Source organism: Podarcis raffonei, chromosome 2 (assembly GCF_027172205.1).
Source record: "Podarcis raffonei isolate rPodRaf1 chromosome 2, rPodRaf1.pri, whole genome shotgun sequence".
Taxonomy (NCBI): domain Eukaryota; kingdom Metazoa; phylum Chordata; class Lepidosauria; order Squamata; family Lacertidae; genus Podarcis; species Podarcis raffonei.
This window is the reverse complement of record NC_070603.1, coordinates 2,849,383-2,873,283: the sequence shown is the minus strand read 5'-3', so window position 1 is coordinate 2,873,283 and position 23,901 is coordinate 2,849,383. Positions and strand designations below refer to the sequence as shown.

Here is a 23,901-nt window from a genome sequence, read left to right as displayed (position 1 = left end):
ACAAAAAGTCATAAAAGGGGTGGACTTCCATGCACTCGGTCGATGTGCACAGGGGTCAGGAATGGAACCTCTGCATGAAAGGGTTGCCAACTGTCTTAATAAACCTCATGGTCGCCCTTATGTTTACCAACCATTTATTTTATTCAGCAGGTGTGCTGGTTGGTTGTTATGGTTTTATATGTATTTTTTGTGGTGTCCAGTGGAATCTTCTAATGTACTTCTACACAAATTCAATAGTTTTCTTAAAAAGAAAGAAAGGCTGAGGTCCTGTGCAAGTGCTGAACCCCTGCCAGGCAGGAACCCTCTCCAGAGCCCCTTGTTACCTGAGCGGCAAGGTGCGTATTCCACAAACTTGGTGAAGTTGTTGATGGACAAGAAGCAGGTGCCCACAACCTCATGCTCAGGCTCGTCATTGTAGGTTCGCCAACTGTACAGGGGGGCGCAGGCCTAGAGGAAGAAGATGAGCCTGGTAAGCAAATGGAAAGGGCTCCACAGTCTTCATTCATGCAAAGCATTTCTACCCCCACACTTCTGATGGAAAAAAAACTCCCAGGGCTGCTTACAAATCAATATAAATAACCCAGCACTCTGGCCTATGGCACAAAAAGGAAAAGGGGTCGGGAGGGAAGATGAAAACAAGCAACCTCATGCACGGACTCTTAATGTTACAAAGTTCTTACAACCACGAGCTTTCAGTTTTAATGTACAGAAGCTGGGAGCAAGATGGTCTTCTGACTTGTGGCCAAAGCTCTCACAGCTGGAGTCAGACTAGCCCTGTACAATTCAAGGGTCAAACACTGCAGCTTCAGCAATGCCAACGACCTCTGTAGAGATGTGCCGCCTTCTGCAGATGACTGCCCTGCAACATCCAGGCCTATCTTGCGGCCATCACCCTTTCCAGCATCTCTATCCACATGTGGCCAGATCAGGACATTGCTCTACATTGTAGAGTCTACAGCAAAGAGTCCCAAACTGTGTCAGAGCCATGAAAAAGGTGGAAGAATTCCTTGGTGATTTAAGGCACACTCTTTGATACATTCACTAGTCACTCTCTGCACCAACACAAGCACTGGCATTGTCCCAAGGGAAAGAATCCAGGATGCATTAGAATTTCCTAAGGCAGCCTCTGCTGTAGTTAACCAGCATAACAGAATCCTAGAAGCCCCAGCACTGGACAAAAAGCAGAGTCCCATCTCTAAGTAGGAAAAGAGGAGGGGTGCTCCAGGCCAGGAGGCAATGTTGACCCAGGTTCCCCTCAGTTGCAAGGAGGATGCCTTCCTGCTGTCCTGGGACCCAAGATATCCACCCACCATTTGGAGAAGCGCCATAGATCACTGGTAGATCATTTACTTGGCATGTAGAAGATCCCAGGTTCTCTACACCAGCATCTCCAGGAGGGACAGGGAAGTCCTGGAGAGCTGCTGCCAGCTGGTGTAGAGAGTCCTGAGTTAGCCAGAGCAGTGGGGGAAGCTGTCTATGTTCCTGTCACATACGCACTGTTTGCATTTTGTACTTTAATTGATTTTGTTCTGTAAACTAACCTTGTATTCAAATAGGATGAAGGGTGCCTTTTTTAAAAAAAGGTTTCAAGCAAAATAAAGTAAGGTTGGAGTGAAGCGTGCCTCTCATTTTAATTTAGAAAGAAAGCAACAAGGTATGTCCTAGATGTCAAAAGACTGGAGGAAGCCCTGCCCTGCAGCAGGCTAGTTGGAAAGGACTACAGGGAGCATCTTGGGGGAAACCAAAGAGAAAAACAGGGTGTCCTAGTGAGGCCACAGGGTTGCTTGAAGAACGGCCAACACCCGCCTGCCCACACACACACACACCACCACCACCACCACCACACTTTGCATTTCCTGCAGTTCTTACTAGCTGCATCCTTCCTGCCCTGCCCCCATAGGACAGATTTTGGAAAGTTGAGGAGTTCAAAGCACAGTTTGAAGTTCAGCAAGGTAAATAATAAGCTGCAGGGAAGCAACCCCCCCAAAAAACCTCTGGCAACCCTAAAGCAACACCTGGAAATGAGCATCTGACACTCTTAGTACTGGAGAGATTGGGGTGTGCATTTCAAAAAGGACATTTTTTTTAAAGAAGAAAGAAAATAAAACTTGGTTGGGAGGGGATTAATAAGGAGATCAAGTTCCCCCCGCTCACCCATCTCTTTTTAGAGGAGTCAGACAGCGTATTTAGACAGAGGAAGATCAGTATTATTGTATGACATCTTCCTTCAAGTCTACATCAGTTTGTCACAAACTTTATCAATGGACTTTGATCACAACAGGACACAGCATTGCAACAGCAGCCAAAACAGGGGTTTCTGACACTGGGAATACCTGGCCTCTGTGTGTTTGTGTGGGTGGGTGGACTTAGATATGCAAGAAATCTAGAAGGGAAGAAATGGCGTTGCCGCATTGGAGATTTCTGGGTTTCTTACAGTGCAATCCTATGAACGTTTACTCAACAGTGTAACAGCATCTTGTTCTCACAGTGGGCAACCAGTGGCCTGCTCTGAGAAATCTGCATCCATGACCTGAGCACAGGAGCCTTCTCCCCTCCTGTGGTTAATGGCAGCCTTAATTAAAAGAACCCAGCGAAAAATTGGGAAAGTGACAGTTTTCGCTCTCCAGTTCAGAGGGATCTGGTTTCACCGGTGCCAATACAGAGGCACCGTTAGCCCTGGTTATCAAATATTCAAGAAACATGCGACTTTGGGCCACTGAAGGCACATAGATCACATCTGTGTAGCACACAAGCCAGGAGTGCCTAGAACTTAGCTATGGCAGCTCCAGAAGCCACTGAGGCAGAAGCTCTCACAGCTTCCATGCTGCAGAGGGGCCCTGTGATGAGAAGAAAGAAGCAGCTAAAGACAAAACCTGAACCGGCATGGGCTGTTGTTACTGAGCCCCACCCCCCACCCTGGCGACAAGCTATTTGCTCATTCATCCTGATGTGTTTCCACAACATTTATGCAAAGGCTAAATTATATCCGGTCTTTATTGAACCTTCATGCTGGTTTGTTTGCAGCGAGGTTATAGGGCAATGAGCATTCATCTCGATCTTCTTGTGGGGTCTTTTAAACATCTTCCCATTATTCATTCATTTATCACACATTTTTCAACACACTTTTCTGTCATGACCCAAACTGCAAAAAGTTCCCAAAAGCAAATTTGTTGTGCTAGGGTGACAGAGCACTTCAATCCATTTCCAATATGCAGACCTAGAATTCTGGTATGCGCTTAAATCTTTCCTGCAAAATTGTGACCACCTGGAGATGGTCCGGGTTCCCCCGGTCAACCAATTGCTTATGGGCTTTGCCAAATTCATGCCACGACTCCGCTCTTACCAGGATGGAGCTGCCATGTGACCGCACTGTGGCTCCAAACCACTGCAGCGATTTGAACTCCATTTGCTCCACCATCCCATTAAAGTCCTCCATGCGGGATCCTGCTGGACAGAGAACACAAAGGGGTCTGGATCAGTGTTCCTCAAAGGCTTTCAGATACCCGGGACACAGCTTCCTTCCAGCATTCTGGATAAAATTTTACTCTCACTGTTGAAAGAAGGTGGATGGGCAGAGACAGATGATGTAAATCATATACACTATCATTTCAGTCAGCCCCTAGAACAAGGATTGTAGCTTGGTGGCAAGAGCATCTGCCTTGCATGCAGAAAGTCCTAGGTGCAAAAGACTCCTGTCTGAAACCCTGAAGTGCTGCTGCCAATCAGTGTAAGCAACACTGAACTAGATGGATTAATGATCTGACTCAGTACAAGGTAGCTTTCCATGTTGCTATGCTGCTTTCCTGTGTTTTCTATGGGATAACCCAAGGACTATTGGCCCCAGGTATCCTGACCTCCCCTTTGCCCAGGCACATCAGCATTCTGGGACCTGACCATTCTTTGGGGGCAAGGGGGATGTTTCTGGGAATTCCCAGCATCCATCAGGTGCAAAGCAATATGAGGAGACTGAGTTGATGCCGCTACTCACTTACAGTCGTACCTCCGTTTACGTATCCCTCCACTTACGTAAACTTTGGGATACGTATGCGGCAAACCCGAAAGTATATTTCTGGGTTTTTGCCACACACGCATGTGCGGAAGCGGTCCCTCTGGTTGCAGAAACCTCAGGATCCAACTGGAGGTACCACTGTATTGGCAGAGAAAGAGAGTGAGAACAAGAAGCCTAGACTGATGGACGCATTTAAAAACAGCCTTCCCCTTCCCCACCGAGGCACAATTCAGCTCCTCTCAGAGCACAGCATATGATTTGAGAATTCCTGGCCTCTTGGTGGGAGAGTAAATAGGAAGGCACCTTATACCAAGTCAGAGCATTGGTTCTTTGACCAGTGAGGAAGGCAAGCAGGCCCAGCAAGCGCCGCGTACCACGGTGGTTCTGCACTGCATTTCTATCACGCCCCACAAGTCTGCACTTGAACATAATGGTTCAGAACATGAGCTATGAGCAGTTCAACTCTCAGCTGATCTGTGAATTTGCTGGTTGGCTGTTGGTGAACTGCTGTCTCTCAGTCTTGGAAGCCTGTCCCTTTTCTATAATTTTGGGAATAACAATGCTGGCCTGCCTTACAGGGATGTTGTAAAGATTTCAAGGTAACGCAAAGCACTTTGAACACTAAGCACTATTGTTACCCTGATATTGTCCTCAGACTGGTAGTGGCCATCCAGGAATTCAGACAAGGAAGGAATCTTTCCCAGACTTATCTGGAGATGCTGGGATAGGAACCTGGGACCTTCTGCACTGCAGCTCCCGGTCTCTTCAGCCTCTACTCCTCCTATATCTTCCCCATCTACTTGACTTGTTGCCTCTCTGGCTCCATCCCACCACCACAAACACTTCCAAAATCTCCACTTTTTCACTGTTTTCCGAAGATGTGATCATTGCCCCATTTGGTTAATTCCCAAACTGCATGCCAGGACACACTACTTTTTATTTAAATCATGAAAATCAGTGTTAATGGTTCTGTGTTTTATAGGTCATGATATCAACTAAATAAAAACTTAATATAAAAAATTGAAATACATAAATAAAGCATAAGAATAACCAACATATTGCAATATGTATGTTGTTGGCATATTGTATTGTATTTTTATATTTACTGGGCGGCACTGGGAGGAGGGACTATAAAAAACCATAACCAATACAACAAATACTGTCTTTCACAAGGCAACTGCCAGAAACTAACTAAATGAAGGTGATTTGTGGTCACCCTCAGATGTGGCAGCCCATACACCCCTGCACTAGTCATGGCTCCGGTCTCCGAGGAGAGCCTAGGAAATTCTAGAAATTCTGCCCCATCTCAGCCTCAGGTGCGACAGGATCCTGCCATCACTCCTGCTGCAGAGAATTGCCCACCCACAGAAAGGTTGTCCCCCTACAGCCCTGAATGTTTCTCCACTTTTTCCAATCAGGTCCAGATCAGCAGCTTATGCAGAAAATGTACTAAATCCATGTGGAGTGCTAAGAGGGAAGAGGGCTTCCCGTTTTCATTTAGGGGGTGGGATGGAGCTTGTGGGAAACAGCCTGACCTGAGGCTGTGAGCTTGCTATTCTCCCAGCAGTTGTTGCCTTTGGTTTTGATCCAGACCAGAAGAGGCATCCCCAGTCCACTGGCTCTGGTTCATACAAGGCCCTTCATATCAATCCAATGGGATGTAGTGATAATACCCTCAGATCTTGCAGGAACGAGCACCACTTAATCCCTTTCTTGCAAAAGAAACCGTCAGGCAGTGACCCCAGAAGACCAGGTATAAAACAAATGCCAAGTCTCACAAGCTACTTCTCGTCCATTAAGGGCATTTCCAATTCTCTCCCTCTCTCAATTTACTCTAAACTAAAGGAACTGCCAAAAATACAATTTGGTTCCACGTGGGCATTTCCAGCCTGCCCCTCCACCCTTCTTTAATTCACATCACTGCCTGAAAAATCAACAATCCCTGCAGTTTGCAATTTCAAAAATCCCACACCGCCACTGTGAACAATGCTCCAGAAATTCCTCCCCTGTTTATTCAGAAAGAGAAAATATTTCATAACATAGCACTGCTGCCCATTTTCCCCTTCAAGATTTCCCATTGTTCCCATCTGGTGGGGAAGAGGAGACTGGAAGAGGAGGAGGAGGGCAGGACCAGGGAGGGGGGAGGTTGTTCTTGTTAGTCAAAAACCACTTAGGCCCCACAACCCTCCCTAATGGTGCGATCTCCACTCCAGTGGTTCTTCAAACTCCAGTCCAGGAAACTCTGAGGTGCCTTGGATGCCTCTCAAGGTTTCCGCAGTGAGAAGATGATTGGCAATGGCAGACGCGCTTCCTTGCCATGCTTGATCTTCCTGCAACTCAGAGCCCGAAGGAAGCAGGGGCCGCGATGAGAGAGAACAGGCTGACCAGTGCTCCTAAGAGAGAGCCCCAGACCATTACCCACAAGCCTTTGCAATGTGCAAGGAGTCCTCAGCTGGGAAACAGATGTGGAAAGGATTCCCTCAAGAAAGTAAGTTTTCAAAAATCTGTTTTACTCCATAGACACATGAGGAAGCCACAACATGGGAAGCTACCATAGACTGTGTCAGACTGTTGGGTCTACCTAGCTCAGTACAGTGGTACCTCTGAATGCGAACGGGATCCGTTCCGGAGCCCTGTTCACATCCTGAAGCGAATGTAACCTGCGTCTGCGCAGGCGCGGGTCGTGATTCACCACTTCTGTGCATGCACGTGATGTCATTTTGAGCGTCTGCACATGCGTGAGAGGCAAAACCCGGAAGTAACACGTTCCGTTACTTCTGGGTTGCCGTGGAGCGCAACCTGAAAATGCTCAACCTGAAGCTACTTCAACCTGAAGTGTGACTGTAGTGCCTACACTGGCAGGCAGTGACTCTCCAGGACTACTCCTGTCTGGATATTAGGGACTGAACCAGGGACCTTGGCTCTGCCCCTCAGCCGCCACCCTCCCGCTCACAGTAAGCCAGGAGGGTGGAGCGTTTCGTGTTGCTAGTGTGCAATGGATCAGGTCTGAGGAAGCCCGGACTCAAAGCCCTACCTGGCCATGGCTGACCGTGAGCTAACTATGGCCTCTCACAGGACTGTTGCAAAGATCAGATCATTGGGGTGGGGGGACGGCACTGTGCTTCAGCTTCACGGAGGAAAGAGGCAGGGAATAAAACAGTAATAAACAAAACATGAAACAAGGAGTCCCTACAACAGGAATCTTTCCAGCGCTACTTTGACAGCTGCTGTGATACTTTTGTTTCGTTTGTGAATGCAGTTCAAAACAAAACAGGCTCGGCAGCATAGCCCTCCCTCATCCCAAATGGGCATGAGATCAAACCCAGGAACACATATCTCAAAATGCCATGACATACTGTATATATAAGAATTTGGCCTGTGTTTTTGTCACCGAACCTGCAACCCTTACTCTTTCTTATAAGACATTCAATCCATTTTGCTTATTCAGTTAACAAAGTTCTTCGCCTTCCAAGGATTATATGGGCTCCCAATATGGATATCAGGGCTGCAGTTCAACAGAACTATAGAATCGTAGAGCTGGGAAAGGACCACCAGGGTCATCTAGTCCAACCTGCTGCAATGCAGGAATCTCTTTGCTCAGCACGGGGCTCAAACCCATGACCCCCAGATTAAAAGTCTCATTAAGAGCTATCCTGCATACTCAGGTACTTGAGCATAGGCTTCATTTACCTCACTGAGATTTACTTCTGAGAAGACTGTGTAGGAAAACAAAAGGCCTTACCAATCAGTTGCCCTAGACAAGGGCTGGTGGACCTGTGGCTTCCAGAAGTTGCTGGACTGCAGTTCCCAGCATCCTTGACGGCTGGCCGTGCTGACAGGGGCTGATGGGAGTTGGAGTCCAACAACATCTGGAGGGGGCACAGGTTCCCCAGCTCAGCTGTAGATTTTCTAGCTCATTTTTTTTACATTGCCCTACTTGTAGTTTCTGGGGAGGGAGGAAGTATTCAATTTAAAAGCTCCAGAAATTAGTATCCTTGTAATGACTCATTTTTTTGCTTTCAGCAATTCTGCCTGAAAACAAGAAACCTCTGTGGAAATAAAATGCTCACTGATGGGAGGATTAAAAAAGAAAAGTATTGTTCTCTCTTGCTCTCAGCACACCAGTACCCAAGATTTTACCAGCCACCTGGAGAGTAGTTCCCCAGATTCAGGCCTACGCAGAAGTAGGGCTCCCTGAGCAATGGCCTGTTTGGCTCTCTAGCTGGAATCTGATCTCTTGTTCTCAGCTGAGCCAAGGAAACTCTCTCTGGCCCACGGCCACTGGGGACCAGCCAAGTCAATACAGAGCCATGCGGCCAGACAGGAAAGCCCCAGGCCAGGCCAGGCCAACTGAAGTCCAGGCCTTTCTGAGCCACAAAGTTACAGGGGTGGGGGCAGCTTAGACCATGGGTAGGAAAACTAAGGCCTGGGGCCGGATCTGGCCCAATCGCCTTCTAAATCCAGCTGGCAGACGGTCCAGGAATCAGCATGTGTTTTTACATGAGTAGAATGAGTCCTTTTATTTAAAATGCATCTCTGGGTTATTTGTGGGGCATAGGAATTCATTCATCCCCCCCCCAATATAGTCCGGCCCCCCACAAGGTCTGAGGGTCAGTGGACTGGCCCACTGCTGAAAAAGTTTGCTGACCCCTGGTTTGGACCCGTTCCTTCTCCCACAACACAGAATGCCTTTGAACTGTCAACATTTGCACTTTACTCCGCCTGTGGGCGGCTTTTGATCTCTTTATTCAAGATTAGTTCTGTGTTTTTGTTGTATTTTCACTCCAACCTTCCTGCAGAAGTTCACAGTACACCATTCTCCCCCCCCCCACAACAACCCTGTGAGGTGGGATGGGTTGAGAGACAGTGACCAGCCTATCATCAGCCTAGCTTACCCAGCTGTGCGGAAGGGAAGCTGTTCGAAGGTAGCGCGCATGCTCTTGATGGAAAAGGTCTTAGGCTCCATCCCTAGTGCCTCCAAGTTGAGCTGGGGAACAGTCCTACCCAAAAACCTAGAGAATCGGTTTAGATCAGGGTTTCCCAAACCTAGGTCTCCAGCTACTGTTGGACTACAAGTCCCATCATCTCTAGCTATCAGGACCAGTGGTCAGGGATCATGGGAATTGTAGTCCAAAAAAACAACAATTGGAGAAACCCTGAGATAGAGAATACTGAAGCTAGATGGAGCACTGGTCTGACTTGGTGTAAGGCAACTTCCTTTGATCATCCACATTTGCCTTCACGGCTGCAGGGGAACTTAGAACTTGGGTCTCATCAGAACTTGGGTCCAACACTTTAATCCAGGGGTTGACCCCCGTGGATGCCCATGCTGCCACAGAGGCACTCCCCCTTTCTCCCTGCTGCTCCTGTTGTAGTCAGTCAAACAGCCTGCAGTGTGTGCTTAGCTACAAGGTGTGTGTGGTGCTCACCACAGTTGCTTTAATTTGCAAATGTCTGACTCTCCTAACCACAACATCACCCCAGCTCTCTAGGGACTGCATGACTCTTCTACCCTGTGACTTGAATAAAATATTGGGGGGGGCAGGTAAGGCCTGTCCTGATCACATGTCACGGTGCACACACACCATTTGAATGGCAATGCCCATCAACCTCAAATATTTAATGGGGGGGGGCAAAGGGACCTTAGCCCCTAGGATTTGGCTCCTGTGCCTTTAATCCAGGACTGCACTCTCACACTCATAAGCTCTATGTGTCAGGAATACACAGGTCCCTGACAACACACTCGCAAATAAATTCATGAAGAATCCCTGCACAGGGGGTGCAAGGGGTGCAGGGCACCTGGGCGCAGAATTCTGGGGGTTGCCAGGCACCCACCACTGAAGCAGCCTAAGCTCTTAACTATCTACCTGTTATGAAATAATAAATAATTTTGATTGAGCTAGAAAAACAAAATACATATATACGTAGGTATTACCAAAATGTATGCCTACTATTTCACTAAAGGACTTTATGCACTCATTTACCAAAGATCACAATGGCAGCGCTTGTGGGGTGCTGGGCGGATCTTTGCACCCCAGCAGCACATATGCTGTGACACGGCAGCTATAAAAGCCAATGCAATTCTGGGCTGCATCAATAGGAGTATAGCATCTAGATCAAGGGAAGTAATAGTGCCACTGTATTCTGCTCTGGTCAGACCTCATCTGGAGTACTGTGTCCAGTTCTGGGCGCCACAGTTCAAGAAGGACACTGACAAACTGGAACGTGTCCAGAGGAGGGCAACCAAAATGGTCAAAGGCCTGGAAACGATGCCTTATGAGGAACGGCTAAGGGAGCTGGGCATGTTTAGCCTGGAGAAGAGGAGGTTAAGGGGTGATATGATAGCCATGTTCAAATATATAAAAGGATGTCACATAGAGGAGGGAGAAAGGTTGTTTTATGCTGCTCCAGAGAAGCGGACACGGAGCAATGGTTCCAAACTACAAGAAAGAAGATTCCACCTAAACATTAGGAAGAACTTCCTGACAGTAAGAGCTGTTCGACAGTGGAATTTGCTGCCAAGGAGTGTGGTGGAGTCTCCTTCTTTGGAGGTCTTTAAGCAGAGGCTTGACAACCATATGTCAGGAGTGCTCTGATGGTGTTTCCTGCTTGGCAGGGGGTTGGACTCGATGGCCCTTGTGGTCTCTTCCAACTCTATGATTCTATGATTCTATGCTTAAAGACTCCCCTGCCCCTGCAGTTGCCTGATTTGAGTATGGAGCTGGGCTTTGGTGTTTCTGACAAGGGGAATTTGGGCAGGCACCTCTGATCACAGTCTAACAAACCTCTTAAGACTGTGACCATAAACAGAAGCCGGCTGCATTCCCCTGTTCACCATCCAAGCCAATGAAGCGTTCTGGGGAACTCAAAAGCTTGCATGCAATTCTGGTTGGCCTAATAGAGGGTTTGTCCTACTATGGATTTTGTAATTGCTCTTATAGACTGACACAGTTGCCTTTATTTTCTGAATTAAGTAGGGAAGAAAGAAGAAGTGGGAATTCGGGGAATCTGGAGTAGCCGTTCTGCCCGGACACAGAGGTCCAGCGCCGACGGCCTTCTAGTGGTTCCCTCACTGCGAGAAGCAAAGCTACAGGGAACCAGGCAGAGGGCCTTTTTGGTAGTGGTGCTCTCCTTGTGGAATGCCCTCCCATTAGATGTCAAAGAGATAAACAACTACCTGACATTTAGAAGACATCTGAAGGCAGCCCTGTTCAGGGAAGTTTTTAATGTGTGACATTTTAATGTATTTTTAATCTTTGTTGGAAGCCGCCCAGAGTGGCTGGGGAAGCCCAGCCAGATGGGCAGGGTACAAATAAATTATGATGATGATGATGATGACTGAAAATCAGAGTAAAAACTGGAGGTGGGTGAGGATGGGCAAGTAGCCAGCCAGCTCTTACCACTGGCACCTCCCAACCCCACACATCCCGCTTACCTTTGCTGCTGTCAAATTCAATGGGTATGCAGCTGCTCTCGCCAAGGGGCCAGGGACAGTAGTAGACAGCACCCCCCTCTGTAATGTCCATCTGGCTTGTGTTGGCCTTGGGTGCTCCCACGAGGACACTGGCACTGTGGAAAGGAAGGGAGCAGGAAGCAAAAGGATGAGTCTAAGCCAGATGCACCTTGAGCCTGGCAAAGCTCCTCCTACCCTTAAACTCCTGTTCCCAAAGGGGCTACCCACAGATTGCCTCAGGCTCATTGAGTTTCTACCTTTGGGGCCCACTTTCCCCTCCCATAAATTGGAGCCCCACAACTTGCCTTTTTGTGCCCCCGCAAAATCCCTTCCAGCTGTCACTGTTTCCTTATAAGTTTTCCCTTTTTCTCATGAACACTCAGGTGAAGCATCATGCATACATCACAGATACATCATAAATACGTCACAAACAGTGAGGGGTTTTCTGGTAGAAACCGGTTCATCAGGTTTGCCCCCAACCTCCCTTACCCACCACCACACACCCATCAAGTGATACAGTAGGAATATTTACAAGTTCCTGGTTTTCTGGTCAGGTTATCACACTCCTAATCCATTCCTGGGTGGTTTGCCATTGTCCATGGGATGACTGCCTGTCTGACACCCACCTGCCAGTGATGATCTCTTGTGCAAGTGGCTGCTGAGTACCTGGTCTCAGGCTTGAGGGATTATGGCTGCTCACATCCCATAATAAGTCCCCCCTTGGTAGCCATTCGTTTCCTGCACAGATCAAAGTTGGAATGGTGCAAATCCATACTGGCGCGACTTTATATGACTTTCTAAAGTTTTCCCAGTGAGCCAGTACATAGACACATTTATCAGTGAATTGTTGGATTTGCTAATGTGCAGCGGGAGGCCCTTTGAATAGAGATAGGAAAAAACTGTCATGAAGTGTTTTGCGGGGACATTTGCAGGAGTGATTGTGGTGAGTTTGGTAGATGGGGTGTGTGTGTATTATGTCTGCTGGAGGGGCAACCCCCCACAACCTTTACATAAATTCCTGTAACACTCTCCTGGGAGGACAGTGTCATTTTGGCTACAAATGGAATGGCACTCACACCTGAACCTGAACACTGGGAATAGATGGAATGATACGTTTTTGGAGTCCAGAACAATGTGGGCTTGCAGTAAAGAAATACTGTGAGCTGCTGGCAGTTCTGATAGGAGAAATCCACTCCTTAGTAGCCTTTCTCCTTGTGTTCTGTAATGATGCATCTCAGTGGTCTTCCTGAGAGCCCCCAGCCCACTAGCAGGTCTGTTTGTTTTACCTGCAGGCTCAAATTATTGCTTCCGGCTTATTTAGCCTGGAACGATATCCATGCCAGGTTCCTCTCTCCCATTTTGTTCCCCAACTCCTGGCAGCCTCCCTAGTCTCCCTTTCCCCTACCCTACCCCACCCCCCACCCACTCTTCAGAGCTCCCTGGTGCAGGACAAAGGGCCCTTGTGTAGGCAGCCAGGTGTACAATTCAGCAGCTGCAAGCAGGCAGTGAAGCCACCCCTCCTGGGGCCCAGAAAGAGGCCTGGGAAAGAGCTTAAGATACCCAGCAGTGGCAGCAAGAGCCCCACAAGATCAGAACAGAGGGGGCGGGTGGCACAGAGCAAGGAGAACATCCGCAGCGCTGCAAACCTGCCAGACTCATCCGACTGCTAGGAGGGAATCGGTGGGAACCCAAAACCACCTCCCCCCTTTCGAATCTCTGCAGGGAGCCGGCTGCTGATTCGTAGCCCAGACCAAAGTAACTGGGATAAAGAGAAGCCTGCCAGGATTCCCAGCCCGACTTCAAAGTCTGCTGGAGAAACTCACACCAGTGAGAACCAGCAGAATGATTTAAAAAACAACAACACCACTCCTGCCTCGAGAACCAAAGGAGGAATGAAAGGGAAGGAGAGACAGCAGGGGCACCTCTACCCCCAAACCACCCCCACAAAATCAGCTGAGCATTCTCCCTGGCAGGCGTCCATGCAGGGAGAAGCCAAACTGCAGCCACAGGACAAACCAAATGTCCATGGAGAAAGCTAACAAGAGAATCTGCCCAGCTCAAGTTCCACCTTGGCTGTGAAAGAGGGGAAACCCAAAGAAACTTGGGTGGGTGGGAAGGCATCTCATGATTTCTAACAGGGGTCAGCAACCTTTTCCAGCCATGGGCCGGCCCACTGTCCCTCAGACCATGTGGAGGGCTGGACTATATTTTGAAAAAAAATATGAACGAATTCCTATGCCCCACAAATAACCCAGAGATGCATTTTAAATAAAAGGACACATTCTACTCATGTAAAAACACACTGATTCCCGGACTGTCTGCGGGCCAGATTGAGAAGGCAATTGGGCCGCATCCTGCCCACGGGCCTTAGGTTGCCAACCCCTGATTTCTAACATGGAGTGTGGGTTTGTCCTGTTGTTGGGGCTTGGCCAATAAGCTCTTGAGACCTGGAGATGCTAAACTGAATGGGAACGTCTGCAGAGTTTTGATGAAAACACTAATACACTGTGTGGGGCTTCTCTTTACTAAAGGAAAACCAACCCCACTGGGAGCTAAGACCTCTACTGAAAGGCACCAAAAACCAGGGCTATTTTCACATTGCATTCAACGAGTGTACAATCTATGTGCACAATAGTTGAGTTGTATGGCTGTAGTTATTCACATGTAACATTCAACAAGTGTGCCATTTACACAAATAGCTGAGCTGTACAAATCAGGAAGTGTTCGCCCTTCCACACAAACACTTGTGCAGAGACAGCTTGTACCTGCATTCAGTGTAATGTTTGAACAAGCCGCCTGTGTTCTGCATCCATGGATATGTTTTCAGTGAGGGCAATTTTTGCAGGAAAAAATATGAAGGACATCAAAATTCAATCTCCCAACACATCAGCGAAAGAAAGCTAACGGTAAGTCAAACTAAGGAAGGTGTTGTTTTTTTCACGGAATGCATAAGAAAGAGACTGGAGCTCATTACATCAGGAGGGTGAAGTCATGGGCCCTAATTCCTGTGGATTTTGGAGGGGGGAAATTACAAAAAAAAAAAAAAAATGGAAGAAGATCATGACTGAGGAGCTTCACAGTCTTCAACTGTCAACTTAGTTTCTCTGGGTAATAAAACTGGTTCAGTCCCAACAACTCCAGAACTTTTTCTCTCAAGTCTGTCTTGGTTCATTTGTATATTTGTTCAACCACGCCCCACAAAATCCAATAATTTCACCCCAAATTCTATCAGGGATTTGCCTGTAGGGTCTGTGAGTACAGACCCCAGCAGTATTAGCTATTTCAGATTAATTCATCTGGGAGTAATGACCCATGATCCTGTTGATAAGTATTGCAGATCACTAGTTTACATAGTCGCCAGATTTTTTTTGGAGCAGAATGGCTTTTAAAGGGGGTTGCATTTACAACGCAAACATGCCTTTTGAAATATCTGCCCCTGCCATGAAGTTGCAGTCCCATGAGGAACAGGGAACCCGAGGATAATGGCTAGGTACACACTTGATTCTTCCCTTCCTCAACTAGCCTCTCTGGTGATATTTTCACAGGTAGGTAGGAAGGCCTTTATCTAATCTCTGTTTGCAGAACCTGCTCCTTTTTATCCTCTCAGCACCAAAATAAGCATTGGGATATGTTAGTCCAGAGGTTGTCAATCTAAAGCCCAGGCCAGATACAGCCCACCAGGCTTGTTAATCCAGCCCGCAAACCTTGCGGACCCTGCTGCCCCCTCGGTCAGTCCCCGTGCCTATCAGGCATGGCGCAGAGGCCTCACTGTGCAGATACTGACTTCCAGGACGCGGCATGGCTTCTGATTGGCTGCAGGAAGCTACTGCAGCCAATCAGAAGCTGTGGACGCCTCTGGGCGCCGCCCCTTCCTTCCCGCTAAGGTGGTCAAGCGGGAGGAAGCGGCAGCGGTGTGGAGGCTGCCTCTGCTGCCCAGGCCAGTGGTGTGGGCTCTGTACCCCGCAGAGAAAGAGGAAGCGTCAGCAGCTGCGGCGTGAGTGGCATAGGCGGGGGGGGGCCTTTCGGGAGGCAGTGGGTTCGGCCCCCCACAAGGTCTGAGGGACAGTGGACCGCCCCCCTCCTGAAAAAGTTTGCTGACCCCTGTGTTAGTCCATCCTTTTTCTGGGAGTGGGGAATCGATCATACAAAACAGGGTCAAGAGGTGTCAGCCGGCAGAGGGCAAACATCCAGGACAGCTCCGAGGACAGGTTTAGCTACCTCCTGTCTTCATTATTTGAAGCTGGGAATCACAAGGGAGGAGAGGACTGTTGCACTGAACAGTCCTAACTTGTAGGCTTCTCAAAGGCATCTAGTTGGCCATCGCCGGAACAAGACACTGGACCAGATGCCCATCTTGGGCTTGATCCAGCTGGGCTTTTCTTGAGTTCTTACTTCTTAGCAGTTGGAAAGAGAGATTTCAAATGACACAGCGTTGTTTATTCCCATCAGTTACAAGTCATTGTGTTGTCAAGTGGTAAGATAACAAAGTAGCTGCATGTGTGAACCAGTTTGGTCTGCTACACACAAACACAAAACATTCCCTCCCAACAAATGACACAACAATACCCTTTGGGGGCTGTCACCCTGTCACATCCTCAGGAAGCCAGAGGGGGGGGGGCATAAGACATAGCACTGTTTGTTTCCTTCAGCACTGTACTGCTCACAAGCCACCTGCTCTCCAATCTCACAGGCACTGCAGCTGCCTGTAAATATTTTGCAGTGCTGGGAATATCAGGCTGCATTGAGTGATCAGATACTTCTTTCTTTAGGGATTGGGAATCTGTGGCCCTCCAGACAGGCTGGGCAGGTAATGGATGGACTACATCTGGAATAGCCAACATGTTGTGCTCTAACTTCCTTAAGCCCCAGCCAGGGTTGGGGAATTGTTGTCCAACAACATCTGAATGGCCAGAATATGGGCTACCCCTGCTCTCTGTGTTACCTGATCTATGTGGCAATCTGCAGGGGTGGGCGAAAGGTTCCATCCTGCAGTTTTCAGCAACTGGTATTCAGAAGCAGGACATTTTATATTGTGTGTTAACAGGGCACGAGGAGCCACCCACGGAAAAGCAGTTTGCTTACAAAGAGATCTGGCAATGCACCTGCAACACTGCTGCAACATCCACATAAGTTCCCAGACTGCCTTCTTGACACAATTCAAGGTGCTGTTTGTAGATTTATAAAGGCACTGAAAGGCTCAGGTCTCACATTCCTGAGAGACTACTCTCTCCCTTATGTGTTGTCAGAGCAATGCTGCCTTTCTGACCACATAATCCAGTCTAAGGGGTGTGTATGTGTGTGCATGTACAGACACACACACTTGAAGAATAGCTCAAACAAGATTGGTGTTGGCTGAATCAACACACACACACACACACTTGCAACAATGACCTTTAGCACATGCATTTTGTACGACACCTGGGCCCAAAACAGCTTGCATGAGCATCACACTCGCTGGCAGCACCCTTGCTATGGAATTTCCTTCCACTGCAGACATGCCAGGTCCCAGGCAGAACATTTGAGACTTTCAGCTAAAACTGTCTCTTTTCCCCAGTGAGCTCTACTTACAAAGCCTTTCTATCAAGTGTGGAGAACCTTTGGCCTTCCAGGTGTTGCTGAAGTACAACTCTCAGCAGTCCCAGAAAGCATGACCAATAGCCAGGGGAGATGGGAGTTGTAGTCCAGCAACATCTAGAGAGGCACGCAACTACAGTCAACAGGAAGCAAGCAAAGTGCCTTGTGGCTCAGACATAACCTAGAGGACCAAGACCCAGAGCTGGGGTGGCTAACCATTTCTGGCCTGATGGGGTAACCTTCTGCCCTCCAAGAAGCAGTACAGGCCCCCCCCCCGTCAGCATCCTAGCTTCACCACTGTCCTGGTAGATTTAACTTTTTGCAGGCCCAAATCAAGTCCCTCATTCTCTTTGCCTTCAAACTTCCAGCTCAGTCAAAATATCTTGATTCAAGAGGAAGAGGAAACTGTGATGTTGCAGCTGTTAACAACAACAACAACAACAACAAAGCCTCAAGAGGAAACACATGGGGCATGAAACCTCTGAACATCTATCAAGGATCTTCTGCACATTGCAGAGGCTTCTGGGATATGAAACCTGTGGCTCTCCACATATTGTCGGACTCCCAACTTTCATCAGCCCCAGCCAACATGCAACGCAATCTTGCAGCAACCTTCAAAGACTTAACAGATTGATTGTGGCATGAGCTTTTGTGGACCAAAGCCATGTGTCATTAAATGCATAAGGTATTACTCTCAACTGGCAGGGACATATATGTGTGAGTATGGAAGAGAGCAAAACTGATAAATGGTGAAGCCAAAAGGCCATGAAATGCAAGACACATTGTCTGAAATGTCCAGCAGCAACACACAAAAGCAGAATTGGCAATAGCAGAAACCTTCCTAGCTGACTACTGCTGTGGTCGATTACCACTGTGCTCAACATGTAAGCATCTGAGCTTGGCATAGAAATCTCTCTCACTCTCTCCACCACACAAATGTAGCACCTTGTGTCCAGCATGGTCTAAGAATTCTAAGAAACCAAAGAAGTCAGGCCAGTTTTTAAATCAGTGGCATTTTCTAAAGGTTCAGTCCCTTATCTTCATTCAAAATGGTGCCCAGCTGTATCCAGATGCAGTTGACAACCTGTTTCTTGCTCTTGGGAACTGTAATGCAAAAGTTGGTTACAGTAGCTCAAGTGGTATCCAAACGCACTGCAAACAAACAAGTTTCTGAAATATAGAGTGGTGTGTGTGTGAGAGAGAGATAGATTGCACCCCTTGCATTGCAAGATTTTCCCATCCCACCCACCCCCATTTCCCCTCTATCCCTGTGCAACACACAGATTGCTGTCAACAGAGGAAAAACAATGAATCTGTTCCTCACCCTGCTGACTCAGTGCTGTGGGTGAGTTTTGTTGCAACATGCTTTCAAGGCTACTGCACAGGTGAGGCATGATGGCTGAAGGGCTCAAACCTAGATAAGGACTGCATATCTGGAGATCTCGTCTCAGAACTACAGGTGCCGTGAGCCACAGGTGGGCTGGCTGCAGCCTGGCTGCAGAGACAATGGGGTGCAGGGGCAATGACCCATGGGCCAGCTGCTGGAGAAAGAACCACACTGGCCTTGGTCATTAAAGGCACAGAGTCCTTTGCTCCTGCCTCTTAATAAACCAGAAGGCAAAAAGACAACCTTCTAGCAACGTATGCAACACACGCTGCCAGCTTTGTGCAGGTAGATAGGATTCTAGTGGCTTCCAATATACAGGATTCACTATTAAAGGAGGGTCAAGAAGCATACGTAGGCAGCCAACTGAAGGGGGAAATAAATCTGATAGTGGCTCTGCCTTCCTTTCCTGCTGCATGTTCCTGCTGGGGACCATTTGGTCAAATGCCAGGAGTCCAAACAAATCTGACAGTCTGGGGCTGCACCAGCCCTCAGGCCATGGCCATTCCCTAGACCTCTGAAGGCAGCCTCTATTTTCAGGTGGGTGAATCAATAGCCAACAATAAGCAGGGCTGGTTAATCTGCAACCTGCTGGAGAGGCAGCTGGTCCCGCTCTGAGGCCTTTGATGATGATAATGGAGGCAGCAACCCAAGCTGGCACTCCACATCCGTCTCCCTGGGAAAAGGAATGTGGATTATGCTAGGCTGGAGCTGTAAAAAGGAAGATGCAGGGACACTGCTCAGTGGGAAGAGTGCAAAGGTTTGATTCCCCGGCAAATTTTATCCCCAGCATCTCCTGGTAGGGTTGGGAAAGGCTGTTGTAGACAGTACTGTGCTAGATATAGCTTAGAGCTATGACAGTCTCCATCACATCTTCAATTCTCCAAAGGAGCGCAGGCCCTGGTTGAGAGCCATGACCCATGGAATCCTATGCACAGCTTGGCAGAAATCAGGGTGACCAATGGTCTGATTTTGTAGAAGACTGGCATCGTCTGTTCCTAAAGGAGAATTCCTCAGTGAGCTGGCCTGTGTATATGTACCACCTTCTCAATTCTCCATCTGTTTCACAAATCTGAGGAGATGAAGCTAATAAGGGTCAGCTTGTACTGGCACATATATCATGACCCTGTGGCCACAAAGTTGGATCTTTCACAGATGTGCATCTCTCCACAGCTCTGCTGCCCGCCACCTCCTCTTCCTTCTGATCTTGGTCTGCCCTGCTTGCCACTGTTCAACAGAGCCTGTGCAGGAATCTGCTGTGCCCCCCCCCAGCACCTGTCACCTGAGGAAGCAACTTGTTCACTGTAACGGTAAGGACTGCCCAGCTTCCAACACCCATCAGCCCCAGCAAGCAAGGCCAGTGGTCGTGGGTGATGGGAGCTGTAGTCTGGAGGGCCCCAACTTCCTCGCCCTTGCCCTGCTCTGTTCTGCTTTGGTCAACCACATCTGGAATACTGTGTCCAGTTGTGGGTGCCGCAATTTAAGAAGGATATTGACAAGCTGAACCGTGTGCAGAGGAGGGCGACCAAGATGATCAAGGGTCTGGAAACAGAGCCTTATGAGGAATGGTTGAGGGAGCTGGAAAAGGGGAGATTGAGAGGAGATATAATAGCCATCTTCAAATATCTCCATGGCTGTTCCATGGAAGATGGAGCAAGCTTGTTTTCTCCTTCCCTGGAGGGTAGGACTTGCACCAATGGCTTCAAGTTGAAAGAAAGGAGCTTCCGACTAATCATTGGAAAGAACTGTCTGACAGTAAGAACTTTTTCAAGAATGGAAAAGACTTCCTTGGAAGGTGGTGGACTCCCCGTCGTTGGGAGGTTTTTAAGCAGAGATTGGATGGCCATACGCCATGGTTGCTTTAGCTGAGATTCCTGCATTGCAAGGAGTTGGCCCTTGGGATCCCCTCCAACTCGACAATCCTATGAATCAGAATGTAAGCTCCTTAAGGGGAAGAGAGCTGCCTTTTTGCTTGAGTTTGTCAAGCGCTGGTGGCACTGTGTAAATAAATAAATAAATGGATATGGGTGCTGCTGTTCCCATGGTCCCCGGAGACGATGGCATCCAAGCGTGGACCTAAGCCCTTTGCAGCCAATCCAGACACTGAGCAAGTCAAGCTGGGTTTGCCATGGAGAGCCCTTTTAAGAGGCAACAGAAGGGGTCTGATTCCAGAGCAACTGAAATCTCACCGGCATGATTAGCATTGTGAGCCCAGCCATTGCCAAGTCATCCTTTGGGTCCCTCCAAAGAAGTCAGTTGGGGCTGGTGAGCATAGATGGAGAAAACAGCCACAGACATTTGGCACCGAAAAAAATACAGAAGCTGTCACAAGGCTGAGCCAAGAAGATGAGAATGGGTGGCAGAGGTCAGGGGCTGAAGTGGGAGAGGTCAGCCAATGGACAGGGGTCAGGAAGAGGTCCTTTCCTGACCTCCCATGCAGGCTGACCTTCGGCCGCAGCTGAGGAGTCTCTTGAGAGGCAGAAGAGATACTGCCTCTCCACAAGTCCTGCCTGTTGCAGCAGTTCTGTTTGTCAGGGTGGAGCCAGAGTGTGAGCACGTCGCAGGCATGCAAGAAGCATCAAGGATACACCGGGCCATAGTTTTGCAGTACAGTATCTGCTTAGCATGCAGAAGGTCCCAGGATGGATCCTCAGCAACTCCAGTCAGCACTGGGAATGCCCCACACCTGAAAGTGTGGAGAGCCACTGCCAGTCAGAGTAAACAGTATTGAGCTAGATGGGACAGTACAAGGAAGCTTCCTACATTTCTGTGATAGAATTGGAGCAGCAGCCTAGACCATTTTCATTCCATTACGGCAGCCTTTCCTGGAAATGGACACTGATTAATGTCCCTTCTTTGATGGCAACATCTAAAACAATAAACCTCCTTATTTCCTTTCCTTTCCAGAAATGTGTTGAAGAAGCAGTCAGTGAGAACTGTTTCATCCAAGCTGCTGCACCTCTTCCAAAATGTCCATGAAACTTTCAATAACATCCACCCACACTTAGTAAAGGTGATCTGCACAAGACTTAAGAACCTTACTGTAAGTGTCACTACCTTTCCTGGTCTCTCAACACATCAACCAGGGACCCTGCGTTCCTCAAACTCAACTGGAGAGAGAGGGGGGGGGCCTCAAAGCTGCCTCTGGCCTGGTGCCGTCTGGGGTCCTGCCAGCTGAGCAAGGGAGGGAGGGGCACACCCCTGGCTGATGAGCAAAGAGGAAAGCTGGCTCTAGACTAAACCAGGAGCAGACAGAAAGCCATCAAAGCTCTCTTCTCTCCACCCCCTGCCAACTCTGAAGGGTTCTCCCCCTTGAATCAGAGGAAGGGAGTCACTCAACCACATTAGCCAGACTTTCTGCAGTGGGGCTGGATGCCACCAACACCAATGTGACAGTCACTTCTCCCCTCTGTTACTTTAAACTGCCCTGCAAAAGACCCCTCTGCTTCAGCCACCGCTCTTTACTGCACCTTTGGTACCACTGGATTTCCCTAGTCCCATCCCATCTGCTCTTGGGCAGCCCCCAAAATCTACTCCAAACAACCCATCCGTGTCTTGCTCTCCTTAAGATGGAGTATAGTATCTCAGAAACAAGTCTCATCAATGTTGTGCACAGTGCTTTGCAATTAATTTATTTCATAAATACACTGCTTGATTGCAAAGAAAACCCCCTCAAAACATTTTACAAAAGGTAAAATAGTAAAATCCAGAAAAAATGTACAGCCACACTTTAAAACATACAAAGTTAAAATACTACATCAAATTAAAATTGCCCCAACTTCCTAAGCATCTGGGTAGGCTTGTCCAAGCAGGAATGTTTTTAGCAGGTGCCAAAAAGAGGACACTGAAGGCGCTTGCTTGGTCTCAATAGGCAGGGAGCTCCAAAATGCAGGCGCTGCCACGGTAAAGAATTGAGTTCTTACAAATGTGGAACGGGGATTATGTGGCACCTGTCATAGTGCCAGTTCCACTGATGGAAGTGGTCAAATGGGTCCATGTAAGGCAAGGCGATCCCGTAGGTAAAGTGGTCCCAAGTTGTTAAGGGCTTTTGACACTCAATAACTTAACCGTAATTGTGCAGGACAAAGGTCTCCTCTGGAAACCCTTTTTATTGCACATTCACGATGCTTTGTGTCCACAGTGCTATATTGGGTTGACCACATGGACCTGCTTTCAATACTGTGCTTGCAAAGGTTTCAGGACACATTTAATTTCCAATCTGTGCACCCTACTGCTGAATTCCTGTAACTTTTCATATCACAAATGGTCTGGGTTTTAAGTTGATGCACTGTAGCCCCTCTGGGTGGCAATAATCAGCATTCAAAATTAGCCGAGCGGTAGTTGCATTTTGCGACTGGCTGGCACCTAGCATCTCCACCTGCCTGGGCAGGTGATTCAAGGGGTCTGCAGGGTAGTGCAGCAGCAAAAGACACATCTTTTGCTACTGCGCTACCCCGCAAAACAGCTGATTCACCCGTAGCGCAGCAGCAAAAGACAAGTCTTTGTTTTTTGCTGCTGCCGCACTGCCACTCAAATCAGCTTTTTTGGGGGGTAGCGCAGTAGTAAAAGATTAATCTTTTGCTGCTACTCTACCCTGCAGACCCCCTGAATCATCCAGCAGCAAAAAATAAAAATACTGCTATCTGTCTTTAAAAAAGAAATCCCCATACACACACACACACACACACACACACACACTCACAAATGGTAACTAAACATTCTGTTTTAGCACCCGCAATCCAGGTCCCGGGAGCCATATGGCTCCTAGCTTTTGTATCCCAGTTTCTTTTTTTTTAATTAATTTTTTATTAAAGCTTTTTTTATAACAACAAAAACAAAACAATACAATACAATACAATAAACACAACAACAACAAAAAACAAGTACAATTTCAGATCTTATTTTCTTGTACCTTACTTCCCCAACTTCCTTGTGCCTCCCTTTTCTGTATTCCAATTTCTAATCATTTATTCAGCAAATCTTCCCTTAATTTAACTTAGTTTGATCTTACTTATTCTCCTTATCTTATCCATTACCAATAGTAACCATTTATTTTCTAATCCAACATCATTTTAACTTTCATTAATTTTATAATATTTCTTTAAATAGTTCTTAAATTTTTTCCATTCTTCTTCCGCTGCTTCTCTTCCCTGGTTTGTATCCCAGTTTCTAACCCTGGCCTGTGTTTGATATTAGCCAAGCATTTTGCACCTGGCTTTTGACCACTTGCGACCAAGTGAAGATGCCTGGGCACCAGGATGGCACCTGACATCTCCACTATCTGGGGATCATTGGATCTGCACTGTTTTCACACACTAATGCCCCACCCTGTAGAATTCTATCAATTATATTTTATCTGCACAATTGGAATGAATTTCTGGAACCAAAATGCTTTTTCTGTGCAGCCTGATCAGGAGCCTTTAAGAAAAAGAGGTCGGCAACAACCTCCCCCTGCAAACAAGTCACACTGCAATCAACTGA

At 47.8% G+C, this 23,901-nt stretch overlaps 1 protein-coding gene across 4 annotated transcripts in view; it reads right to left on the bottom strand.

The window, feature by feature from the left end:
- Nucleotides 1-23,901, bottom strand: part of ITGA5 (integrin subunit alpha 5) — a 69,656-nt gene that overhangs the window by 35,083 nt on the left and 10,672 nt on the right. For 2 of the 4 annotated variants that reach the window (XM_053370183.1, XM_053370191.1), the window contains exons 2-3: nt 11,445-11,578; nt 324-447 (exon numbers count right to left, since the gene is read on the bottom strand). In XM_053370183.1, coding sequence (XP_053226158.1) covers nt 324-447; nt 11,445-11,578 — 258 coding nt within the window. Of the gene's footprint in view, nt 1-323; nt 448-3,343; nt 3,448-11,444; nt 11,579-23,901 lie in introns of all 4 variants that reach the window. The other 2 variants (XM_053370201.1, XM_053370210.1) reach the window with 2 other exon arrangements.